Source organism: Halichoeres trimaculatus, unplaced genomic scaffold (assembly GCF_033239565.1).
Source record: "Halichoeres trimaculatus isolate MK-OKI-2021-1 unplaced genomic scaffold, fHalTri1.1 fHalTri1_scaffold_4, whole genome shotgun sequence".
NCBI lineage: Eukaryota > Metazoa > Chordata > Actinopteri > Labriformes > Labridae > Halichoeres > Halichoeres trimaculatus.
In genome coordinates this window covers 11,472,184-11,499,749 of record NW_027437182.1, presented here as the reverse complement: position 1 = coordinate 11,499,749, position 27,566 = coordinate 11,472,184, and the positions used below count along the sequence as shown (strand labels likewise).

Here is a 27,566-nt window from a genome sequence, read left to right as displayed (position 1 = left end):
ATTGTCCTCAGATCTTTGAGTGAAGCATCTTTAGTTTATCATCACTGTGGTTCTTGAGTCCTCTTCAGACCCCTTTTTTTTTTTTTTTTTTTTTTTTTTTTTTTTTACAGAAAGGCGGGAAGAACGACAGGGGGCTAGTCAAAAATGGATAGCAGCGGATTGAGAGTTTTTTTTGTTTTTATTTTGAAAGTCAAACGTTTTTGTCCTCCAAGATAAGAGCAGATTCCAAAAGATATCATTACATCAATATCTCAATCTCCGTTACACCAAAAAAATTAATTCACCAGGTTACAGACATTTCGAGCAACCGTCTGATGAAGAGCATGTGTGCTCAAAACACACAGCTACTGTTTGCAGGCTTAAATGTTAAAACATGAGAAAACGGAAGGAGGGTGAGTTGATTTGAACATCTCTTCGCCCTTTGAGAAGAAATCTTGACCGAGCATCTTGAGTGGGAGCTTGAAAAACACTTGAGGCCTTTGGGGACTGGGAGAGTTGACATATTTTCAGGAGTTTGAGGAATCATCAGGGCTGCGATGTAGATCTGATTAGGATTAATTTGGATATGATTAGCATTCAAAACCATTTTGTGTCATATCAGTCAGTTGGAGCGCTTTAATGAGTTTGGAAAATGACCTCACTTTCTGTAATGGCTCTATTAAAAAAACATAAAAACCTTTATTTGATTACTTCAGAAACCAAACCCAATGTTAACAAACTTAACGTCATTTTTCTCTGATTTATTTCTTCCTTACTTTACATCAGTTCATGACTTTGAAAACACCCTTCAGTTTATCAGTTTTTCCACCCTCAGAAGTCATACAGGGACCATTTATTGTTTGAAAGCGCAGAGAATAAGTCAACACGCAACATGGATAAACTAGATTGCAATGCAGCTTTTTTAGCCTGTACATATGGCATTAATAGTTTCTCATTCTACTGGTGAAATCCTGACAGTCCAGGGACTTTCTTTCTGGTGAATGAAGTGAATTTGTCACCAAAGCTGAAAAAGTAAAAGCTGTTCTGATTTGTCACTGATAAACTTAAAGAAACTTAAAGAATTCAGTGAACGCTGCAAACCGACGCTGTAAAAGATGAAAAACCAGAATGTTGATTGTGCTATACTGAAGCAACTAAAAAGTATCCTAAAAAAATCATGACATACAAAAAGCTTTGATTGGATCTCATTCACTCAACCCTCCATGTGTTTACATCTATGAATCGACAGGTGGAGGTTGGTTCCACAAAAAGAAGCAACTACTCACAAAGGCTGGGCTAGCTTTCCAAGATGTAAACAATGTAGTTTAAACAGGAGTGGCATAAGGTGTAGGCTGTTTCAGTATCATCATCCTGATATGTACTTGTGCAGTTATTCATATCGGCGTGTAAGCTGGAAGCCGCAGCTGTTAAACAGTAGCGTGACGCCATAGCAGCGCTAAAGAGTTTACCCCGCTAATAAATCCAACAAAGAAGAAAAACGCGACACAGTAAACAAAGGGCATAGATGGAAGACATGCAGCATTTCGTCCTCTCTGTGATTGTCATGTAGCTCTTTGATACAAAATGCTATCAAGCTTTGTTTCAGTGAAGTCTGTGTGCTGCCAGGAGAAATGCAGCCGCTGTCGGGGTAAGTGATGATTCTTTTGACCAATCAACGGTCTTCAGTGTGTTACGCCACCTTCCGAGAGCGGATCGGTTCAGTCTGGCACCCATATAGAAGAGCCCCAAAAAAGTAGGCCGGCTTGTCTTGGTTTTTTAGGGATCCATCCCGCGATAAGTCAGTGGAAACGCAGCAAAATGCGCATTGTACCGAGACGAACCAAACCAGTCTGCTTGGTGGAAACGCGGTTTTAAATGAGAGTCTGTTATTATTGTTTTAGAGAGAATTCAGCTAAACAATGGAAAATATCGCAATATATATTGCAGGAAACTAAAATACAGTGATATAATTTTTTTCCCAATATCGTGCAGCCCTAACTAAAATGGTCAAATAGATGAAGCTTCAAAGACACAATTGGGGCAGGTTTACATAACTGACTGTACATGAATTAGAAATTGAAAATTGGCACAGTCAGAATAGAAATGAACAATAAAAGCACAGAATCAAACAGATCTGATTGTAATTTTGCTTGAAAATAAAAAAAATGGTGTTCTGCTTCTACTGTGCATACTTGTTTCTTATCTCTTGTAACCTTGGATTGCAAAAGAACCCTCTGAAGCAACATGGTGGCACAAAACTGGTTTGAGAATGAAACAGGGATCTTTAGGACATTATAAAGGACCAATTATTGGTGATTGGCTTAATGAGAAAAACAAACAAACAAAGAAAAGATGATCTCTCCAAGTAAGTGGTCACTACTTTAAACTGGAGGCTACATTTATGCATAATTGTTGCATCTGGTCAAAAGGAGATATTGTGTTGTGCTGATTTGACGTCGGATTGGCCAGCTACATAGTTAGCTAAGCATGTTGCTATGATGTCAGGCTCTGATCAGCACTGTGAACAGGTAAACACCAGATCAAGATAGATCAAACTCAGCATAAACAGATGAAACAGAATTTTAATCAGAAAGATTTTGTGCCTATTTATGGTCAAGAACACAGGATAGGGAATTTGTTGAACTTTGCGTTTTCCATCACAACCAGTGAAAGCAGCCTGCAGCTCCTTCTCCTTTACTCTATCCATCCCAGTAGGTTAAAAACTAATTTATTCCTAATGGGTTTAACCTGAAACTTAATGCTCCACTGATTCTCTTTGTCATTTATCATTACAAGAGTCACTTTAAGCAGTAAGCATTATCTCTTTAACAAATGGCACCGATAACTGTTTGTCCAATCGTTTCACAGAGTTTCTGTTTCAGCTTTCGTTGTGGGCTTTGCTGGAACTTCCATCCTGCTTTGGGTTTACTTTCTTCCTCCTGCATCATCTTGGAAACTACACTTCTCTCCACTGCTGCTGACAGCTGGACCACTAAGGCAGCGGGTCGCAGCTGCAGCAGCAGAAATAGACAACAGGGAGAGTATGAGAGGAATGAGACAAACAAATTCATGGAGAACTTGGAGCTCTGACCATTTTCACACATATTTTCGCTTTCTTTTCCCTGTGGAGAGTGGACATGATTCATAATATGTGCTTTTGCAGTTTCCCAAAATTTTAAGGCACAGGTCTTGCCATCTTACAGTCAGAAAGCAGCTTTTAAATTCACTATCTAAACAGCTTTATTTTAAGAGTGTGTCATGGCCTTAATCTGGCCCTTACTTCATTTTAAATCCCTGACTCTTCGAGACTCTACATTCAGGATCTCTGCGAGGCTTTAGAAGAGAAATAAATCCTCAGCTTCATACATCAAAGTCTTGTTTAGCTTCTTTAGCAGCTATTTGAGAAAAGCAGTCAATATGCATCTGTTTTAAATGTGAAGAGTGAATGAGTCAATTCAGCATCTTCTGTACCGTGAAAGCCCTTAACCCCTAATCTCTGACCTTTGACCTCTGCACTGTTACCCCAACTCTAACCCCTTAACCCTCATCAGAACAGAAGCACAAAGGCCACTCAAACTGTGTGTGTGTGTGTGTGTGAGGAAAAAGCTTGGTTCAGGCTAAATAAAGCACAGTCAGGAAAGGGCTTAGGAGTCGTTAAGAGGGCTTATCCCCTACACTTAGACACACACTCATGCATGCACACACACACTCCTTGGAAACACACTCACATAGCAACAGGCAGATACACACACACACACACACACACACACACACACACACACACACACACACACACACACACACACACCTTAGTATTCTAATAGTTGTTTTGATGTTGGATGATGGCACCATGATTTTGCAGATGATGATAATGATGATGGTGATGATGATGGTGATAATGATGATGATGATGATAAAGCATTTCAGGGCGAAGAGCAGAAGTTCCCACATCGACTGAAAGGACTACCTTAAAAATGGCCGACAGGGTTTTCTGACTGTGTTACAAGCTCTAGAAAGATCCAGAACTAAAACAAAAATGGAAACTTGGTTTCTGTCTGATTGTTTCTGGATCAGTTGTGATATCCATGAACCTGTCATGATAGAAGGACAGTTTAGAGACATTTAAATAAGTTTTTGTCAGTTATGTTTGTTTGTTTGTGACTTTTTAGCTGTTTAGGTGACTTTACAACATGAGCAGAGTTAGATTTATTTCCCTAAGCTAAATAAAAAGAGGGGGGAAGTGCTGAAATACCTCTGTAAATTTTAATCTGTAGCTCATCAAATTGCCATTTTACTCCACAATATTCACACCCCTGCAAAGTTTACCAACAGTTGGAAGTGCTGTGGTGGCCTGATAGTGAGACCAAGTCATCTCAACGTGAGGGACGTGTCCAGACTTTTTCTACTGGGGTTTTGCAAAGGTGGCATGAAGAATGTTCATACAAATTTCCATCCACTCTCTCATTCCCTTTTCCATCTGTTCTATTTTTTTCTGCTTGGGATGTCTTGATCAGCCTTTTTTGCCCCTAGTACCAATCTGATTTTTTTGTATTTATTATCTACTCATACCAAATCCAAATCCAATCCTTGGGTTTGCAGATATAAACTTTGCTAGAGTGTTTTTAATAGTAATGAATAATAAAGAAGAATATATGAAATATGCGCTTATGCATTCCAATTAGTGTAGTCATACTAGTTTTGGGGTTTAAGTCATCTGATCTATTTTACACAGTCTCCTGTATAGGGCCCCCCTGACAAAAAGAAACACAATAAATCTACACAGCAGATAAACACAATGAATGCATACAACAAAAAGACTGTGAGATGAAGAGATGATGGTGATAAAGAAATCCCATTAGCTTAACTTGTAAAAGCATAAACAAAAGCAAATGCACCAAATTTAAATATGAAAAAATCCTCTAACAGCAAATCAAAAGTTTTCTTTTAAGGCAAATCTCCAATCAAAAGTAAGAATTTGGGGATGGCCAATCACAACCACAGCTATTTCGTTTTACATGTTAAACACTTGAGGTTTTCTATGATGACAGAGAAAAGTTAGAAGGTAGAAGTGAGGTCGGTTTTGGTTTGGTTGATCTGTATTTCCTGTGGTCATGAAGTGACGTCTCCCCCTGTCACACAGCGGTTATACACACATGTTTACCATTGGTCTTGACTCACTTTGCAGTAAGTGCACACACACAACGCACACACACACACAAATAAACATACATCTCACCAGTTGACGTGGTCTCCGTCTGGTTCAGGAACCACAAACACAGTGTGAGAAGCCCTTTTGCACCTCAGTGATAATTATGTAAATAAAGTGAAAGGTTAAGTACAAGTCTCTCTGTGAGGCAGGTTTTCTCTGGTTCTGCAGTTTGGTTGATGACCTTTTATTCACAATATTTTGCTTTCCATACTCTTGTACACTGGAAGGATGAATAGGTCAGTGCAGACAGAACCTCAAACACAAGACTCTTCTGTAAAGAAGTGTATTTCTTTCTGTGTGCTTGGGTTAATCCTCATCCTCTCTTTCTCTTCCAGAGTGACCAAGTTCTGGTTTGGTGTGAAAACCACAGACGCTGCTCACAGGTAAAAACACACATCCACTCAGACTTGACCTGCCTTTTAAAGTGTCCTGATGGCTTATGAAAACATGAGTCAGTCTGATGAACTCCAAGATGAATCATATCCTTCAGCTACTCATAACCCCAACAGAAACCCCAAACCCCACTCCTGGATGAAACTTCTGGTAACACTAAACATGCACAACCCTCGTTGGGATGGAACAGGGGTGGGCAACCTAGGGCACGGGTGCTTTAGCTGGCACGTAAGGCTTTTTATGTTGGCACACAAAAAAAAAATATTAAGAGGGCAAAGTAGATGTAGAATCTCAGCACACCTGATGAAAAAGGACGTATCCCCAAAATGTGTCCACAGAATCAAAACAAAGTTCCCGCACACTGTATCACTCTCAGTTATACTTATTTATGCAACGTTTTGGTCATTAGATCATAATGACCAAAACGTTACATAAATAAATATAACTGAGAGTGATACAGTGTGCGGGAACTTTTTTTCTCATAAGGCAGAGGACAAAATAAATAATAAAACTCTTGTGTTGTATTCTATTTAACAATTAACAAGAAACTGAGCACACTTTAAATGTTTTTATGTAGCAATTTAACAAATAATGTTGAATAATTAACTTAAATCACGACGTTACAAATGTGTGAATATGTCTTGCAAGTACATTACCACAAATCTCTTGAGACGTCAGTCTGCTAGCTCGCAATTGCTTCCATTTAGCGGCGTTGTCAAGGCAAACAAACCAAGTTCCAATCATTCTTTCTAACATAGATGGCCGAAGATCGAGCTATATGCACCCTTTGCTGTGAGAGTATGGTATGTAGGACATCAAGTGGGCAGTGTCTTTTTGAGACCAAACACAAAAACAGTGTTAGCAAAGTATGCGAAACAAAGCAACACATTCAAAACTTTCTGTACTGTGAAAAACCAGGCAACAGGAGGAAGTTACAGCATTTCTCACAGCAAAGCTAAGCATGGAAAAACATTCAAGGAGACTTTCTTATCAACTGTCAATGATTTTATGAAAGAAGGAAGTCTTGGCAGTGGCACTTTGAGCATGAGTGGATTTTAAAGTAGCACGAGTCATGGAAAAGGTTGCCTACCCCTGGGATAGAAGATGATGTACGTCAGTAAACAACATACAAGTTAAGAATAATTTGACAACATCATATTTTGTTTGAGCGTCATCTGCTGCTGGTGTAATTCATTTAGTTAAAGCAACATATTAAAGGATTCGAACCTATTCGCTTGTCACTCACTGACTCTTCCCCCGGAGGCAGAGAGTCCTCCTCTCTTTCTCCTTGTTGATGGAATCCTCACACTCACCACACGACTCCTGTAATAGCAAAGGTTGTGTTTTTAGTTTAAATAACCTCCTCCCCTTTACCCCCATTATCCATCCACACTGGAGCAAAAAATTATCCCCTGTTTATTCACTTAACACTGCCTGCCAGGAGGCTCCGCTGTGTGTGCGTGTGTGTGTGTTAATTCATTGTTTGATTTAAGAGGAGTTTCCATGCTGTGTGTATTTTTAGCTGCCAGTCTGCCCATTCCTCCAGCAGCTTGTTTTAGCTTTCTGGACATAATTGTCAGTGCTTTAGGACCTCTGGTTCCATCTCAGACACACTGACTGTTGGTGGATAAGTTCAACATGGATCTCTGTATTTTCAGTTAAATGATCAAGTCTTGAAAATGAAAAGCAGAAAAAAAGACAAATTGACTCAGGAAATATCATGGATGTTTGAAAAGATAAACAAAAATGAGGAAAAGTCAATTCGGATCTTTGAGATGATAAACTTTTGATTAGAAATTCTTCTATTGGCTAACTAATGGTGTCTGCTAAATGTCTGTCCACCATTACCTTTAATTCACAGACCTTAACTCATCCAGTATTAATGGCCTCTTGACAGATCCTGTCTGGTTTCTAATTGATGTGTTTTCTGAACTCTCCGTTCAGGTTCAGACTCATTTAAAAGCCTCGTCTCAGCTGAAAGCACACCTGAGTCGTATTTTACTTCTTGCAACATTTCCAAGCTTTAGCTGAGATTTCACACGACGGACGGAAACAGGGAGAGGCAAGAAACAGGCGTGAGAGTGGGAGCGTATATCAGTAGTTTGTGTATGTTGAGGTCAGCCGGGGTTAATGTCAACAACAGCCAAGTCTACTCCTGTTCAGCTCAAGAAGTCTGCAACATCAGACATCATCTCTGTACTTTACCTCACACCGTCTTACGAAAACACAAACACACACAGCCTTTAACCCCCCAACTTATCTGCATCCTTCTTTCCTTCCGTCTCTCCCTTGCTTTGTTTCTGTTCCTGATGCTCATAGTTCAACAGAGAAGCAGAGAGAAAGAGAACAGAAAATATTTTCTACTTTTAAACCATGTCTGAACTTTATCACCCTGGCTTTGCGCCTTGTTGTTGTTAATGTGTGAGTACCAGTGCGGCCCTATGCTGCAACCCACGTCCAACAGCTCGCTTTAAAACCAGCCAATGAGGGACCAGGCTGCACAAACCACAATTTTTCCCTCTCAGACAGCCTGATACTGCACAGACATGCTCGGTCTCTTCTTGGTTATTATTAATTTTACCATTTTACAGTCTGTTGAAAGTGGCCACAGCCCAATTTGTAAAAGTCACCGCAGCTGGCCAACAAAAATAAATTAGTGGAGAATAGTGCATATCCCAGTCCGGGGCTATGATTGTCAAGATTCATCAGAATAATGAATTACACAGCAGAGACGTTTCAGAGCTATTTAATGCTCCTGAGGTATGTATGTATTTTTGTTAACAGGATATGTGGAAGATGTTTGGGGCTGGTTGTTGTTTTATTAAATATTCATCTCCAGAGCGTTGTACAAAAAGCACAGAACACTTTGTCACTGAATCACAGACTAATGAATGTTCCCAGCCTTCTGCAGCACTTTATTTTAATAATTCTGCACTCTTCCCAAACAAATATTTAATGAAGAAAGTAAAATGTCAATCCAAAAGCTTATAAGGCACTACAGAGGCAGGACAGGATGTCATTTCAAAGGTTTTATTAATGCTGGTGGATGAACCTTTCTGTCAGTTTGCTGGCCCTTCATTCTGATTATAACTGACATTAAGGGCTCCTGAATGAAAGATTTCTTGAGATTTTTAAACTTTACCTACAGCGAGTCAATAAATCTACAGTTCTAGTTTTGTGTTAAACAGTTCAACACTCATTGGATTGACACAACACTATGTTGGCACATTCATGATCCCATCTCCAGTGGTTTGTTGCAACTTTTGCAGAATTCTCATCAAAGACCATCATCAGGTCAAATGTATATTTTCCAGTGCAGTATAATTCTTGCAAAATTTTTGAGAGATGCAGCAACTTCAACTTTCCTGAGTGGTAATTCTGTTGTATGCTTTGCCTCTTTAGTCCTACTTGAATGTTATACTCCCTTTCAGCAGACTGCTACAATTTGGTGTTAGTTGCAGGTTTGTTCGATAATTTGTTACCTGACTGTAGCTGGGTTTCCATTACACTTTTCCACAAAATAAAAGCAATATTTCTGAAGTTTCAATAAAGAACAATTTCGCCTTGTCGGTGTTTCCATTACGACGAGAATTGGTCCGTCAAAAACACAAACAACCCTAACCCTGCATTGAACATATAAATAAGAGCATAGCTGATAAAATATCTAGCTGGAGTCTGTGTGGCAGTGGACACGTACGAGGAGGTGAGGGAAGAGCGTTGTTACAACAACGTGCAGAAAAGGTGTTTCCATTGCACTTTTCCGACAAAGTTCAGTATCAAAATGTCTGAAAAACCACCTCATGAGAGCGTAAAAACTTTTTTATCAAATTTTGAGAGGATTTTCAAATTTGTGGTGTTTCCATTACCATTTCTCTATTGCGATATTTAGGTTTTGCGCAATTCTAGGTATAATGGAAACCCAGCTAGTGTTGAGCCCAGTTCATATTTCCGGATCTTAGTATCCAGAATATTGCCAGGATCTGGATCGTACTTTTACATCTGTCAAAAATTATTGTGATCTTGCCTTGTATTCTTTTGCAAAGCAATTCGACCATTTATGGTGGAGTTATATACACATATGGACATATGGTGAAAAAGGTCTCAAAATGATAAAGAATTCTTTAAAAATAACCTGGATCCAGACTGTGATCCAGATCCCCTTTAAAACTGAATCACTTTTTTTTTAATCCCATTTTGAACATTTCCTGAAAATTTCATCAAGATCCTTTTGTTACTTTTTGACTTGTGTTGTTCACAGACAAACAAACTCCCAAAAATATAACCTTGGAGGTAATTATGTTTCATTTGCTCGATCATAATTTCTAAATTACAAAGAAAATTATTCTTAAGATTATTAAGCCTGATTAACTGATTGTGACTGAGATGAGCTGCAGCACAGAGCTATACTGTAATGTGTCATCACAGGGCATCATGGTCATTTCATTGTGGAGCCGCTTCACTTCAGGTGTGACAGAGGTTTCATTTAGGTTTATATTTAGCCTGTTTTTTGGAACAAATTGGAATTAAGCAGTTCATTTGAATAATAAAAAAACATACAAACAATAATACTCCATGCTAAGCAAAGCCTCTGTATGCATGGGGTTGATCCTCAGACGGCTCCAGGCTGATCTGATTCCTGATTACACAACAGCGGTGTTGTCAAAGTTTTTAACAGACTTTATGAACATATGCTTTATTTTTAAGTCATCCCAAGGTTTAAATGTTGTCTTGATCACTAAAAGGTTTACATCTAACTCGCTAGAAACACTGTGGGACCAGAAGAAGTTATATCAAAGCTGGTGTGGACGGTGTAAAAATTTGCATCGGCTGATACGACGTTATGCCCAGTGGAGAACGCATAACATGTCATACATCACACACTTTAAACAGAAGCTTTAGCAGAAGTTTAATGGTGTCTGATTGCAGACAGCCCCAAAACAATTTTCACTATACAATACAGTCCAAGTCACAGTTTGTCCTCAAAACCCCATTATTCAGTATCAATACATTGTCAGGGTACGTTACCCAACCCTATGTTGGGACTGTTTTCTCAGCATAGAGAGGAGAACATTAAGGTCAGAGGGCAGTGTTTCCCAGCTTATGATTTGTTGAGGGAAAAACACGCTGTACTGTTTCAATCTGAGACATTTCCACTTGGGAGCTACTTTTTTAAAATGTTTATGAACCCAATTTCAAGGCTTTTAGTGAGACAAATCTAACAAAATATGGGTTGTTCTCAACCTACACTCAGCTGCAGGATCTCATAAAGCCTTTTGGCTGTGTAACAATCTCAATAACTTTTGACAGAGATTTTAAGAGACTTATTTGACGACTGCTGTTACTTTCCTTCTGCTCCCTAAAGCTCCTCTTTGGGTCTTTACTCAGACTTGGAGCTGTGCTGGTCTGGGTTGTTCTCAATGAGTTTTTTCAAACACTTCAAACTTTGTCAGTCTGTCTGCACTCACACACACAAAATGCTGAAGACTTCTAAAAGGGTAAGACATATTTTTCCTTAAAAATTTGTTTAGAAAAAGAGTGAAAATAAGAAAACAAAAGGTGAGCTTTGTGTTTTCACCCCTTTATCCCTCTACTAAAGGCGACACACAAACACACACGCAGCAGGCAGATGTTGCTCTTACACATATGGTTTGTGTCACATCATCAGTGGACATTCTCGCATGGAAAAACACACATGCAAGTTCCCTAAAACTGAACTACAGCCCTCACTCAATTCCTCCATCTGTTGATCTCTGCTTCTTTTATCTCTTTCCCGTTCTCTCTCTCTCACACACACACTCACACACACATGCAGAGTAAATGCAGTAATGTGTACCAGGTGTGTCAGAAGTAGGAGGATGTCAGACAACAAACAGGTCTGATGCAGAACGAAGGAATTGAGCTACGGTATGAAGTCACTGCTACTCTTCCTCTCCTCATCCTTTCTCCCTCATTTGTTCTTAAAACTCCCCCATAGCCGGTTAAAATAACAGTCATACCACATCTTCTTGCCCCTTACATTTTTCTGCATTGGCACTTTCTTCTTTTCTCTTTTTCATCTTTTGCTCCAGTGTCAACAGGTTTTGAGATTATTTTCTAAAACCCAGCAGATGTTGAAATTACAGGACTTCTTTCTGAGACATGATGTGATTGAATGAGCTCAGGCTGGATCAGAATGTGTCTGTAGCTCACAGTCTCTTTCTCTGCAGAATGACACCCAGTAGAAGAGTATGATTTCTGGAAAAAAAGACCCAAAAGTAAAACTTTCACACAAAAGGTCCACACAAAGTCAAAGCCTTATCGTTGGAAACTAAGAACTAAATGATGATAAAAAAAAGAGTGTGCTGGAAAAAACTAATTAATCAGAGTTAAAGATAAGAAACACAGTGTCTAACCAGAAAACCAAAATGACAAATAAAAACTTACACAAGGTTTATAAAGCATGGGAAGCTGAAAACATGGCACAGGACCAGGAGAAACGCAGACATTTATTCATGAGGTTACTGAGCACAGGTGGAAACCACAAGGGCGGGAAAACACCAGGAAGAAGTGACCTGAACCAAGAGTAGAGACCTGGCTATAAAAGAAAAGCAGACCTGACAAATATGAATGAACAGACTGAAGTAGAAACTTTACATAACCAACAAAACATGACTGAGCTGGGGACCTACAACCCCGCCTTGAACTGCCGGCCTTTTTGTCACAATGTTGGCCATCATATCAGATTTACAGGAATAGAGTGATGGCTCTGCTGGAGGAAACAATAGGAAGACGCTGCTTTTCAGTTTTTCACTTCAAACAGAGCTTTTAATTTCTTAAAATACATAATGATGGGTAAGAAAAGATGAAACTTGTTCTAAGTTTTCCTTTTTTTAAAGGGGACATATCATGCTGATCCGTGATTTAATACTTACATATAAAATAATAAAGTTGAAAACAAGACCTTTTACCCCCTGAATTTTCAAAAAATGAGATATTGTATTTTTTTCTGATATCCTAGAACGAGATTTGATGCTTCTGAAAATAGGTCATTGACATTTGGCTTCGAGATTTCGACCTTCATGACAACACGAGGATCCTTTCTTTTTATTGGAGTAATCTGATAAAGCAGCTCCTCCTCTGTGATGTAAGTTAGTCACACAACCGCCACCAAGGGATACACCCACCAAGAGCCGAGTATAAATAAAGCTCCCTACTAGCTCTGAATAACTTGACTGAGTGCTAACAAAGTGACGAACTGACGGTAGAGACGATCTTTAGACTACACCTTCAGCATGATGGATAAAACAGACAGAGAAAGTGAAGGAGCAGGATGGAGCCCTGTTATAGAAATAGTTTATTGGTGAAGTCTGCCTATATTTCCACGTATAAACTATACATGTTACAGGACCGGTTTGACTCACCACAGTGAAGCGTCCTGAGATGATCTGTGTCGAGTTGGATTTTCTTCCTCCTGAGCTGCAGAACCGTCCGGGTCTGACTCGGGGTCCAATACAAAAGGACGTATCCTACACTCTGCCATTGTATTAGTGCTATCAATGCCTTACGGTGAAGTTTGGCAAACAGCAAACTCACTCGGTCTGCTCCATTCAATGTGGCGATTTTGTAAATACTGCCATGCTGCAAAAACCGCCCCCTGGCTCTACCCCCTCCACCCCTCTGATAGAACTGACCAATCAGAGCACAAAGGGCTGTGACGTTGCAAGGTTACTGAAGGTCCTTCTCGAAACGGAGCGTTTCAATGAGATCCTCAGAATGGCCTAAAATGAGGATATGGAGAACGCTATTGTGGGGCAATGAAGGAACTAAATGACTTGTACTGAGGGCAGAAATGTTTTACAGGCATCCTAGTCTGGCATAGTGAAAAGGAGAAACAAGCATGATATGTCCCCTTTAAACTTAAATTAAACATTTTCTGACCCAGTAAATAACATTTTATATCACACTTCTTATCAAAAATGTTGGAAATTTGGTCCAGACTTTCATTAATACATGCTTTGATTTGAAACTAGCTGTTGTACCATTATGCTTCCTGGGTACTTAGATGTTTCTATATCATAGCCCTTTGAGTATTTAAGACTTGTCACCTATGTTGGCTACTTCCAGTTATTTAAGAACCTACGTTGCCCTTATTTGTTAGATAACTGCAGAGAAAAGGGTTTAAATATGTCAGGTTTAGTTTTATGTGTTAGAAAAGGAAAGATCCATCAAGAAACTCTGATGAGGGCTAAGGGCCTGTACAATATTTGTTGAAGGTGCCGCCTTGTATTATTTGCAGGAAAATCCCTGGTTGATTTTGGCTCCTAAACTCCAAGATTTTAAGTAATGTCCATCCCATATGCTGCTCATACTGTATGTGGTACTTTGGGTTGAATGTATAAAATAAACTCTGAAGAAGTGATGACAAGCTCAAACATAAATTACCATAAATAGTTTTTCTTCATACCCACTGAACTGTCGACCGTGTGCGTAGAGTGAGCACATCTGGTCTTTCTTTTGTCTCTCCCGCTCTCTTTCTGTCTCTTCTTTTTTCTCTGGACCTGTTTCCCTATTTGTCTTTCATCTCTTCTCTCCGTTTCAGCTGACACTCACTCCACCCCCCCCCCCCATCCTCTCTGAAACCACATCTCTCCTGCCCTCCCTCTCCCATTTCCTCTCCTCCCTCTCGCTGAGTGTGGCTGTCATCCCTCTATCGTGGCAGGTGAGGCCATAAAACAGCAGGAGAGGCCAGAGCTGTGTGTGCGCGTGTGAGTGTGTGTGTGCATATGTGTGTGATTAATTATTATTCAGATATCTGAGGAGCTGCTAGGCAAACTGTGCACACATACCTGGCCATTAATCTCAGCTGTGTTGATCCAGTGTGTTGGAGTGTTAAACAGTAACATCTCTGACCTTTGACCTCTGCTGTGTCCACTGTTCTCTCTTCGTCGCACACATAACTCATCACGTCACCTTCAAGGCCAAAGTGTCTGTTCATCTCTCAGCTCCTCTTACACAAATACAGTGCTGCTCAGTGATTTATAACATCCAAGTGATATTCGAGAGTGGAAGGTGTGTTCCTCGTACATACCACAAGTGTTTTCAGCTTAAATCCATTCGACTCAATTCCCCCACATGTCTCACCCCGCTGTGTAAAATAATAAATACTCACATTAATCACTGAAGAAAAACCTTTTGGAAACACCCTGTTACAAGTTTAGCTTTTACATGCATGAAACCAAATATTTGAAATGTGCAATATTTAGAGGTAACAATACCCAAACTGGACAATTAAACAGATACAATAGTATAATAGACACTAATGTAATCACACTCTGTTATGAGGTTTTGTCTCACCTTGTTCGAGTTATACTGGGCGCAAAAGTGGTCATCATCCACGACAAAATTATCTTAGAAATATGTTGCTTCCATTCTCATCATTCTTAATTAATAAAAACTTTGACAGGAAATTAAGTTTCCGTCTCAGATTAGTTTAGCATCTGTATACTAAAGATAGACTGATCTGTTTTTTTCAGGGCCAATACTGAATATTTGTCAAGGACGATAACCGATATTTGGAGCCAATATTCATTTGTAGTACAAGTAAGAATAATGGAGTCAGAATTTTGAATTAGACAAACCCCAACACTTAACTCTGTTTAAATGCCTGTAATCAAATGTTTACTAAACAGCTCCTAGGTTCAGCAGCCTGTCTTAGAAAGTTAAATGAGAATCAGCTTCCACTGCTGATTGGTTGTTGTCCATTTACAGATGTATAAGCATCTGAGCAGATACTGGACCCCTGATCATCTCAGCAATGTCTTGCCCTGCAATCCGGACAACAGCAGCAGAGCTGACAGGTTGATGTCAAAGTTGCTTATCACTTCCCAAAGCAAATCATCTTACTGTGTGCTCCTGCTGAGGTCATGCTTGCCTTGTACAATATAACCAAGAGTAGAAAAGTTAGAGACAGTTATAACAAACAATCAGGACAGTTTTAAGTTCTATCAAAAGTATTTCTTCAATAAATAATTTATCTTTGAATCTGTTATCTGTTATTTTATCACAAGTGCAAAACTAACCGCAAAATAACTCTTGCTCACCCTGTCAGGATTCCAGTTTGCATGACCACCTGTTCACCATACATGGTCCTTTATGTAAATATTTTAAAAGCATGGCAAAGAGCAAGTAGGAAAAGAAAGTAACTGTATTTGTGTTGACAAAAGTAAAATTTAAACTTCTGATTTTAAAAAAAGCAAACTCTGTTGACTTTAAGGACAGTTTAATTATTAGCAAAACAAGAAAGAAAGACATTAAAGCCAAAACACAAGATACATTTTCATTAAAAATCATGTGTTGCTGTGTCAGATGAGATGGTTGATGCGTTTTTTGATTATTTTCTGGGGGAAATTTCTGTTTTTGTTAGATACCATAAAGAGACAATAACAGGAAAAGGACTTCAACTTGTGACCTTGAGATAAAACAGTCTGCATCCTTAACCTTTGTGTGCAGCATGACCAGGATGGAGTATGAACAACAACCCAGTTTTCAGGACATTTGCTTCCTATGCCTGCTCATTTTAGTCTTTTCTTTCCTCATCTGTCATAACAACATTCAAAACATAAACTCAGAACATGAACAGACTGGCACTGTGTTCTCGACTGGCTATGAGGAGTTTTTATTATCTGTGAACTTTCATCCTTACTGCTTTTTTTATCCTCTTTGAGGAGTGGAGGATAAATTAGTGGGAGTTCAAGAAGGTGGACATGAGAGAGGTTAGGGGAAGGCAGAGAAGAAGAGGAGTGATAATGTGAAGACAGGAGGAGACAACAAGAACAGAGGAGAAGGAGATGGGATGGATGGAGGAGATGAATGAAAAATAAACACGGCTGTAAGTGATCAAAGTGGCAGCCAAAAAGGAGAGGAAAGGTAAGGGGTGGAGATTAGGTGGGTTGAGATGGATGATGGAGTGGTATGTTGGCTGGCCTGTGTACCTTTCAGTGTGTTTGTATGTGTGTGTGTGTGTGTTTGTGTGTGTGTGTGTGTGTGTGTGTGTGTGTGTGTGTGTGTGTGTGTGTGTGTGTGTGTGTGTGTGTGTGTGTGTGTGTGTGTGTGTGTGTGTGTGTGTGTGAGGTGTATTTGGGGAGGTTTGACAACCTGAGCAGCACATGGTCGATTGAAGAGACCCTCGAGAGCTGCATGAAGAAACGCATCACATTTCAGGATCTGGTTACAACACTGTGTGTGTGTGTGTGTGTGTGTGTGTGTGTGTGTGTGTGTGTGTGTGTGTGTGTGTGTGTGTGTGTGTGTGTGTGTGTGTGTGTGTGTGTGTGTGTGTGTGTGTGTGTGTGCGCGTGTGCATGTGTGTGTGTGTGTCTGCTCTACCATCTCCCTGTCTCTTCAGATCCAGATTCTTGAAGGAATGGATGAATAGTTTACAGTGCAAAGAAAATAGGAAGCATTATCAAAATAAAGTGATACTTCTCAATTTGTAAAGGTTGACGCAGATTTTGCATTTTTTTTCTCTCCACTGAGAACAAAAGTTGTGCTCTGCTGTGATTTATGACAGTTTTATTGAATCCAAATGTGGCAAGCCTACAAAAAATAAAGTGCTGATATTGCATCATTGTAATCTTTTGAATGGGTATGGAAAGAGTGTTATAAACAATCGTACTTCTTATGAAATATGCATAAAATTCATCAGGAGAAAGGCAGTCCAAAGTGTAGAGTCACTGTTTAACCATAATTAAATTGTTATGGCCACCTGGAGCCATTCTTCATGTCTTCTTCTTGTAGTTTCACTCAGTTTGGTGAGCAGAAATATTTGTTGTCATCAGTCTGATAATGAGCCTGTTTAAATCAGCTTCTGGAGAAATGTTTTCATCCAACAGAAGTCATCCATTTGTACAAAATGAAGTTTTCATGGCTCTTTGTTGACTCTGTTATCTTGGAATCACTGAAACAGAATAAATTGCAGAATTGATTAAAGCCAGGCCCACAGGGAAGCTGAAGGAGGGAGATGGACAGACAGCAGCAGAGAGAGGAGGAGGAGGGGGAGGGAGGAAGGAGGCTGGGGGTGAAACCACAGTTTTTATATGTTGTCTGGTTTTAATTTTGTAAGAGCTATCATTCACCAGTTCACTGAGGTGGCAAACCAGATGAGTGTGTGCTGTGAGAGTGCGTGTGTTCCCTACCTGCCGAAACACTTAAAGCTCTGTCTCTGCCGACGCTCAGACACCCTGACATCTATCCTCATTTTTTCACCAAGAGTCAGCTATTCCCGACATAATCTAACTTTCACTTTCTGGCAGTTCTCATGTCTTCTTTTTTTATGTAAGCTGTACTGAGAAGACATCTGTGGTTATTGCAGGATGTTTTCTGTGCTCCCAAGAAGCAGCTTGGCCCAGCAGCAGATCTTGATGTACTTGAGTATCTGGAAGAATCACAGTCTTTTCATCTTGGTTTTTTAGTCTTTGGCTTCTCTTTAAGCGCAAACATGTCAAAAAGCACAACGGATCCAGAATTTGCCTGCAGAAGATGTTAGGGACAAGAATCCGTCTTTTTTGGTAAGATTACACAGCAGGTGAGCCAACTGCTGCATTGACTGGACATAAAGATGGACAATGTGCTCCACCTCTTTCCATTACACAAAAAAGAAGCCAAAATACTCCTCACAAAAGGTGTTGACTTACTGTGCATTTTGGAGCCAGTCTGTCAGAAGGGATCAGCTGGAGGTGCCACAGTATTGACATCATGCTCCTTGAGCTAACCAAAACACACACTTTAAACTTCCAGATTAAACAGCAAAGATCCCTCAGCCTGTAGCAGAACAGCTTTTAGTGGTAGTTTGAAGTTGCCTGTCTCCACGGCTGAGTTTTCATTCTTTTATTAACTCCACCAAGGAGGTTATGTTTTTCAAAGAGTGTGTCTGTTTATTAGCTGTAAACAATATAATTAAAAAGTAACAAATAGATCTTCATGAAATTTTCAGGAAATGTTCAAAATGAGATAACGAAGAAGGCGATCCGGATTTTTTTTAAAGGATTCTTTATCATTGTGAGATAGGGACATTTTCACCGTGTGTATATAACTAGGGATGGGTACCGAATTAGGTACTTTTATAAGTACTGTCAAAAGTATCAAGTACAGATTCAAGAAAAATCAAAAGGTACCATGTTTAGGTACCTAAATGAACCTTGTGACTATGAGGGAGTGGAAGAGTAGGCGGTTTTCCATGCTGGACATGAACACAACATTGTAAGGTTATATATTGAAGAACAAATGTGTTAAATTGAAAAAAATATATACATTTTATTATTATTATACAAATTGATATTTTTAACCACATGAACACAAAAAAGTACAAAAATTGTTACCATTGAGTACCAATTGCCAGATACCAGGCATTGGTATCGCATCATTTCATGTGTGAACGGTACCCATCTCTATATATAACTCCATGATAAATGGTCGGATTGCTTTGCACAAGAATATAAGACAAGGTCACCATCATTTCTGACAGATGTTATAGTACGATCCAGGTCCTGGCAATATTCTGGATACTAAGATCTGAAAAATGAAACATGGGTCATCATAATTTTTAACACTCTCAGGTAACAAATTATCGTACAAACCTGCAACTAACACCAAATTGTAGCAGACAGTCTGCTGAAAGGGAGTATAACATTAAAGCAGGACTTAAGTGTTGCGTGACAATCACAAAATGCTTGGCAGAGGTCTGCGCTCTTTGTTTTCATCCTTCAAACCATTCCTTTCCACTCTGAAAGTTTGCACACCCTGAAAATGAATTTGACTAAATTTGAATTTGACTCATGTACTTTCTAATTACAGGGAGAGGGTAAGGTTTATGCCCCTGCGTAACAAGCAGGCGGTGATGGAGTCCAATTGGATATCCAAGAAAAAAAGACTCCTGGTTCAAATTGAACAAAAGAGGATAAAAAATGTTTATTTATGAGATTAAGCGTTGCCCGTAGTGGATTTTGTGCCCTTTTAGCTAGCCGGGCTGTTCCCCTCGCTTCTCTTTCTTGGTGCTAAACTAACCTCATCAGCTGCAGTTCAAAGTCTCCTATCCTTGATGTGCAGACCAGGAGTGATATCCAAATTTTCATCCTTTTATAACTTTGTGAAGATGTTCAAGTATGTTCATGTTTCTTCTTCTTGATGTTCTGTTTTTTTCTGCCTTACTGAGAAAAAATCTGCCCTGTCCGTAATCTGCCTTTAAGTTACCGTCCACTTTGTGACTGACGACCTTCATGGTCACACAACACATTTTGTTTCTCGACTCACTTTATCATCATCATGCAACATTTGTAAATTGTCAGACCCTTACTGCATCATCCCTATTTGCAGACTTATGTTTGTTTATTTGTCTGTTTGTGTGTAGTGCCTTCAGCCATGCAAAGAATTATGGGAGTCCAGGAAGATGCTTTCTCCAAAGTCCTGTGAGGTAAGGCAGAAAGAGAGACCATAGTGTGTGTATATGTGTGTGTATGTGTGTGTGTGGAACAACAGTCACTTCAGGACCAGAAAGAAACAATATTTGTCCCTGAAAAGCTTTATTTTAGGACCATGAAAGAACTTTTCTTTGTGTATTTATTCAAGCTTTATGAGTGTGTTCTGAATAACATGTTTGAGCCTTTGGGTGTGTAAATGGGAGAAAGTGCACGTGTGTGTTTTGTGTGTGCGTCCGTAAATGATTATTTGTAAAACCGGTCTGCTTCTGTGGTTTTCAGACAGATTAGTTTTTCATCACAATAGCTGAAGCATGTTACAGGCTTGACGGCTGACTGGCTGGCTGGTTAGGAACACAGGGTAATTCACAGCTATTAGCTAAGCTTGTGTTTACATTTTGCTGATCTGCAGTCATGTGCGCAGAAACATTTATACACACGTTACCCCCTGTGAGACCAGAGCTCATGTGCTGCCTGCAAAAAGCCAGCTGGAGTTTACCAAAGGAAACACTTTCCCCTCTGCTGTGTGTTTTTCTGCTCTCGTGTGTGTGTTTAAACATTACATATTATTTCCGTTATGTGTCCACTGCAATAATAACAACCCCCCCTGTTCTGTCTCTCAGAAGCAGACGGAGTGTGTGACGAGCAGGGAGTTTCTGACCTCCCTGAGGTTGTCTCGTCAGGGTGACTGCCCTCCGCCTCAGCGAGCCACCGGCTTCGCTGCAGCCTGCGTGGAGAGCTGCTCTTCAGACCAGCATTGTCCCTCAGCGAGGAAATGTTGTGCCAACGGCTGTGGACATACATGCCAAGCCCCGGCCAATCTATATAAAGGTAAAGGCAAGTCCCTGGCAGCATGTCAGAGGATGCTTGCAACATACTGTGGGCTTTAGTTCAGGATGCAGCTGCACAATAGATTGCTTTTGAATGTTTTTATATTCACCACAGGTACTCAAAGTAGAAGATACTATATTTAATAAAAACAAGATTTATGCTTGGCACTTAAACTATTTTAGCCAGCTCTCACAAAATTGGCTCCTACGCCTTTGCCTGAATGTACTGAATCTACATTTAGAGGGTCGGCCAAATGACTACAATAAAATTAAGTGTAATAAAGATTCTTGAGTCGAGGTCCAAACAGCAGCTGATTGAAAGAAAGCTCTCGTCTGGAGAATAAACTGCTTCAGATGCCTTTTTAACTGAGTACATGACCACACTGATTAAATACAGAAAGAAAATATTACTGGAGAAAAGTTTCTATTTTTGCTTGAGCAGTTGAACTTTTTAGTGAATGGTAGTCTAAAGCAATTGATGCCTGATGAATGGAATTAGCCCAATATTGATTTTTAGAGGGTTATGAATAGGGATTGGTGCATTTTTGCCAAATAAGAAATTAAAACTCTGCAGTGTTTTGGTCCAGAAAATATAGATAAAGTTGTATGGAGGCCATCCACTCGACTGGAGCAATGCCTGACCAGCACAGGCCCCTTGGTTCAAGCCCTGCTAATGGTAGCCACTCTGAAAACCATTTTAACACTGTTTATCTGCAGGCTCTGTGATCCTGTTTTGCAGTTAGATATAAGTAATATTTTGACTGTTTCCTGAGCTTTTTTCCAACCATAAACTAAATTTGGTTGAATCAAGAATGACAAAAAAATAAAAAATACAAAATGTTGTGGTTTATTAATGAGGTGATGTTTGAAATAAACTGTCAGTGTAATTGTTTTTTTTTTTATATGATCGCCCAACAACCTTCTGTCCTCAGAAAATAAATCTCAGTGTTTGACTTTGCAGTTTGACCCTGTTTAGATAAATTTGAATAACCATTAAAACAACGTTCCTGATATGTTTTCCTTTCTAAGCGCTTACATGAAAATTACTTACTCATCCCTTCTTGGCCGTGTGTCCTTCCAGGTGTTCCTCTGAAGCCTCGCAGAGAGATGAGCTTCGTTGAAGACTCGGAGGGTCGAGTGAAGGTGGTGTGGGTGTCAAAGTTCAATGTTAGCGTGGAGCCGGTTGTTTACGTGCTCCAGTCTCGCTGGAACACCGGGATTCATCCCAGTGAAGACCATGCCTCCCCGTGGACCACTATTGCCATGGCAAGTACAACACATTGACCAGAGAGCTGATGTGAGAAAAACAGACGATTCAATAATAATTTGTTATATCATTTTCAAGGTCAAATTTTCACATCTAGAAGGTAAATATCATGTTATTGTCAGCTTGTCTACATTGGTGGGTGGTAATAGCTGTGGGGATGTTGATGTAGGGAAGCTGATTACTGGAAAAAAACTTATTACAACACAGCACGAGGCTCTTTCTGCCTAGCTAGCATTTTTCAGTGATTGAAGCTCTAAAAATGGCTCCTTGTGCCTTCAAAAGTGGGAAAGCTCCACAAAGTTTGCAACATATCTTTACCTCATAACTCTCAATTTGCCATGAATGATGAAACTTCTCAGCTATGGAGATGGATGTTAGTCTCTGTTTCCACCTCATCCGTCTGCTGCCTTGCTGTCTAAACCTCTCCACCCCAGCAAGTCTCCCATTCTGCCAGGGTAAACTGTCTGTGTGTGTGTGCGTGTGTTTGAGAGGGTAAATGTGTGTGTGAGTGTGTGTGTGAGCACTGTACGTCCATGTGTGTGAGCCTGTGTGAGGTTAGGTAAATAAGCAGAGCTTAAAAAGGAACCACAGGCAGCCACAGTCGTTCCACCGGCTGAGTCTGAATGACTGAACGCTCATTATAGACTTAAATAGATGGCAGCTTGTGTCTGTGAGTGTGCATGTGAGTGTGTGAGTGTGTGTGGATGAGTAGGTTTTAAGCAGTGATTACATTCACACTGTCACAGAGACAAAACATGTGAATCCTCAGGAATTTGAACTGTAATTTTTGCAAATCATTTAATTTGACTATTATCAGATGAAATTCCAATCCCACTTTGTTCATCTGACTTTCCATCTTGTTAACTTTTGTAACCTATGTGTCTGAAAGAACAAGACGGCTCTGTCATGTTTTAAAAGAAGATATAGTTACACTTTTTTAGGGATGAGGTGTTCATGTGGGTCTGAAGTGGGCTTGGAATGAATGAGGTGTTTAATCTAACACCATGGGCTTTCATTGAAATGGTGATCAGGCTAGTTTGTAGTTTTTCCTCTCTTACCACTGGTTTAAACCAGTGGCTAAGAACTGCTGCCAGTTTGTGAAGTTTTGGCCAAAGACTAGAAATATGATGAAACAGGTGGCATGGCTTCAGCAAAGAGTAACAAAACTTGTTTAACAAAGCCAGGATGGTTGATCCACCATGGATATATTTCTCTTATCATCCTCTTATGACCAGTTGCAAGAGAGAGGTTAAAAAAAGCAACATGTTTCAAATCATAAGAGTAAAACCATATTTATAAATTGCTTGTATGTAAGATCAGGATAAGGGTTTGTTTTACTCCACCTGGATGACGCATGAGTTTGTGTTTATCAAGAACTGAGCTGTTAAAGGTCCCATATTATGCTCCTTTTCTGCAGTTTAATGGATCATTGATGTCTTCATGAAATAATAGTAACATGTTTTGGTCCAAAAAGCCAATAAATCAAGCACAGCAGCATTGTTTCCAGGCTCTCATAGCCCCTCTGTTCAGGACGGTCTGATTTAGTGGGCGTGACCTTCATATGTAAATGAGCCACCGCTGATACCGCCCCGCTCTTCAGCGTAACTGTGAGCGGCGCCACAAACTCCGAGTGAACAATGTTTAGAAAACAGCGCAGCTCGTTTACCGTAACATTACAGGCTAAAACAACAGGCCAACCGCAGCTTAAGTTAGCATCCTGAGGCTAACACAGAGACAGGGGGGACACTGAGGAAAAGCTCTTACATCTGCCCCACAGCACACAGCATTTAAAATACTCACATTTCCAGGGTCCAAGGTTTGTTAGCTGATGGTTGGTAATGGGCCTGGATTCAGGACCAGTCTATTCACCAGCCCTCTGTTGTACTGTCCAAAGTTGGAAAAGCAGGCCGTGAAGTGACTAGCACACACATGCACAGTTTAACTGAGTGAAGCTGACACATTTCCTGATAAATTAACTCTAGCCACTTAGTCTTGTCTTCTTCCAAGATGTGAAGCTTGTGCATGGAACTATGTGGCTGTTTACAGCCAAAAACAGAGCAGTGACGGCACTTCAATTTCAATGCCCAAGCTACTGTATTGAACGCTCAAATGTCAAATGTGTCCCTTTATCCCTCTGTTTACTGTGAAAAAATGAAAACAAGAGAGTTTTTCCTCTCCTCATACCCTCTTGCATCAGTTATAGGTTTTAAAAATTCCAAAATAGTTCTTTTCAGTCTTTTGCTAACGGTCTACTTTGCTTTTGTGTGTCATAAAGAGGCATCACTGTTCATTTCAGTCTGTTTCAGGACCAGTGAAAAACACCACCCAGGAGCTTTAAGTTACATAACACAATCAAGAGATGTTAAGCTATGAATGACATGTCATTTATCTGTCAGACAGAGGTTCAAAGTCTTAACCATAGATTCTTATTTCTGTCATAAATGTAGACATGCTTACATGTGATGTTTTTGTATTTTCAGACCCTCTCTGAACACTTGGTTCTGTCAGATTTGAGGCCTCAGCGCTGGTACCAGTTCAGAGTAGCAGCCATCAACAGCCACGGCAGCAGAGGCTTCACCACACCCAGCAGGCACCACATCTCCAGTAGAGGTAACGCAGTCTGAACAAACACTCTCGTTTTCACCACAAAGAGTCCCATCGAGAGTGATGATCCCTCTTACATGTTTCCGTAACCTTTTGGTGTATTTTAATATTCTGCTAAGAGACTCTGAGCACGGCGCAGAGTCCTGAGCTCCATCCGTTCCATTTGTGTCATTTTAGGAGAGATATTACATCTCTCAGAGGGAACGTTTGAAACTCTACATTTACCTTCCTGTCCTTTTCTGTTCTTTCTCTCTTTCACTCACAGTTGATGGATAAGGTACACACGGCAGAGAAACTATCAAGCAGTCCATAAAACACAGACAGGAAACAGAAAATACACACAACTGCACATGCACTGTTTCACACATACAGTACAGAAACACACATTAAATCACAGCGTGTCACACAAGTCAGCTGGTCCAGAGCCAGGTTCAAATCCCTGGAGCAGGACAGTGAGAGAGGGTGAAAGTGAGAGTATGATAGCTCCTTCACACACACGCACACACTCACACACACACACACACACACACCCACATACACACTGTAGGAGGTCGTAGCTCTAATGCTTCGCAGACTGAGGTCATATTGGTGTTGTGCCAGGATTGGCTGGTGATATGAATCCCCTGCAGGGATTGGCTTGAGCATGTTTGCATGTGAATAATGACTTCAGGTTGGACTGAGCTTTGGAAAAAGGTTTTTTATCAATCAAGGACTTATGGGAGATTATGGGGAGGTGTCTAAGATATCATTTTCCCCTGTCTTTAACTAAACTTAGAGTAGTAAAGTTCTTCATCCCTCAAAAAATTGTTAAGGAAACTTTTTTGCAACTTTTTGAGGAATGTAAGTCTATTATGGAATAATCCAGCAGTTTGGGGGCTTGTCTTATTTTCCTTTTACTCCTTGGAGTAAGATGAGAGGATTGATACTTGTGTTTTTAATTTGACTGCTGCATGTAATGCACAAGATAAGACATAAATATATGTTGTCTGGGACATTTCCATGTTTTTTTTCCACTTGGAAGAAGTGTTATATTTAGAAAACGCACTGGAAAAGATAAAATATTCAGAAAAACAAAACTTTCTAACTGATGTTGACCACAACATCCTTGCAGCAAACAGGACTGTTTGATTTAACATCAGAAACAGAAGGAGCAGAGACAACAGACATACTCAGTAGCTTCAAGCAAAGTTTTATGTCCATGCTCAATTATATATTTTGTAGTTGTCACCTTGTTGAAACTTGGGAACGAAAGTTACATTGGACTATTACATTTGCTATCATGCCCTCTACGTCAGTAGTTCCAAAAATGGGGTCAGGACCCCCTGGAGTGTCACAAAATACTGATAGGGGGTCAAAAAATGTCTTCCAAAATCCCAAAAATATTTGTACAGCTGCATGTTTCATCCATTGTTAGTGAAATGTAAAAAATATATGAGTTCAATTTTATATAAAACTTTGATAACTGAATTTTTTCCCACATTTCTTAATTTACACAAAACCCTAGAGGTGACGAAGCCAGGATAATGTCAATAGATGAATTTAGGAAACAGCAACATGTGCACATAAGTTGTCATTTTTTTGTAGATCACCTAATTATTATTTTTTTTATTTTGGATATTCCCATGACAGGAGGTTGAAAGTGTCTGGCATCTTGAAAGCTGAAAAGTTTGGAGCCTCTTCTCTGTAGCTTGCTCTTAAAACATGGATAAATTTTGCATTTTTGTATTTTTAGAACTAAATGAAGGGAAAAATGGCCAGAAATAAGTTGGTTGGTACAGGTGGAAGCTTTAGCAGTCTTTGCCATTAGTGTATGCATGTGGTGTGACTGTAAGATGTCATGAAAAAAAGTGTTTAGAGACTTAACTCAAAACAACAGGAAGTTTTATTTAACTACAAATTTACCATTAAGCACAGTTCAGATATGAGAGTGCTTTCAACTTCTGTATGTATCTTAAAGAAGGATGTAAACAAGAAAAAGGGTAATTTCCAAAAGATGATTCTTTTAGACACAGTGGTGTTGCCTTTATGCAACCTTCGTGTGTGCATTTAGGAGGACGGGGTTAAAGGTTAAAGACACACACTTTGACATTAGAATTACCATCTGATTCCAGTCAGAGACTTGTGTTTCCAGTTCATTAGCCTGATTAGTCAGGGGCTGGAGGTCAGGGGTCACAAATCAGGAAGCTGGCAGATGTCAGGATGGTTGAAGTTCCTTCAGTGTGACCTGATGCTAACCAAAGAGAAACTGAGTTTGAAAAACTACCTTTTCTGTTCATTCAGATGTCAGGGTTTCACTGAACCTGCCAGCTGTGATTAGCGGGAATGTCTGGATCGAAAAACTCATCTTGATGTCTTTATCTTGTGCAACAATGGTCTGAAATCAGCTGATTGCGGGAACCACACGGAGTGGGGAAAAAAGCCTCGGAGAAAAACACATGTTTTGGTTCTGATCTGAAAATTACTGCTGGCAGAGAGAGACCTCCTGCTTGTTCCAGAGAGAGAAAAAACACACATAGTCACACAAACAGAGCAGCTCCTGCAGCCCGAATATGCTGCCCTCACTTTGATCTCTGCGTCAGGGTCAGCCATGCACGGCCCAGGGCCTGTGGGAGGCCTGCCATGGGGAATGTAGTTCTAATCAGATACATTTTGTAGTTTTAATGAAAACAGGACTTGGGTTCTAATGAGACACAGAGCCATGTGTTGAAAGAGCAGCGACCTGGAGATGTTATCTCGGAGACCTACAGTGACTTAGTGGTGGTCGCTTTAGGTCTGCATTGTGGTGGCTACTGAAAATGAAGGCCTCGAGCTTCTCCTGTACTGCTCACCTTTGATGC

The 27,566-nt window shown here is 40.0% G+C and overlaps 1 protein-coding gene across 2 annotated transcripts in view; it reads left to right on the top strand.

Annotated features, from left to right (window-relative positions):
* Positions 1 to 27,566, top strand: part of anos1b (anosmin 1b) — a 47,961-nt gene that overhangs the window by 9,842 nt on the left and 10,553 nt on the right. The window contains exons 2-6 of one of the 2 annotated variants that reach the window (XM_074667451.1): positions 5,524 to 5,571; positions 19,962 to 20,024; positions 20,655 to 20,859; positions 21,940 to 22,124; positions 24,606 to 24,735. In XM_074667451.1, coding sequence (XP_074523552.1) covers positions 5,524 to 5,571; positions 19,962 to 20,024; positions 20,655 to 20,859; positions 21,940 to 22,124; positions 24,606 to 24,735 — 631 coding nt within the window. Of the gene's footprint in view, positions 1 to 5,523; positions 5,572 to 19,961; positions 20,025 to 20,651; positions 20,860 to 21,939; positions 22,125 to 24,605; positions 24,736 to 27,566 lie in introns of both variants that reach the window. The other variant, XM_074667449.1, reaches the window with a different exon arrangement.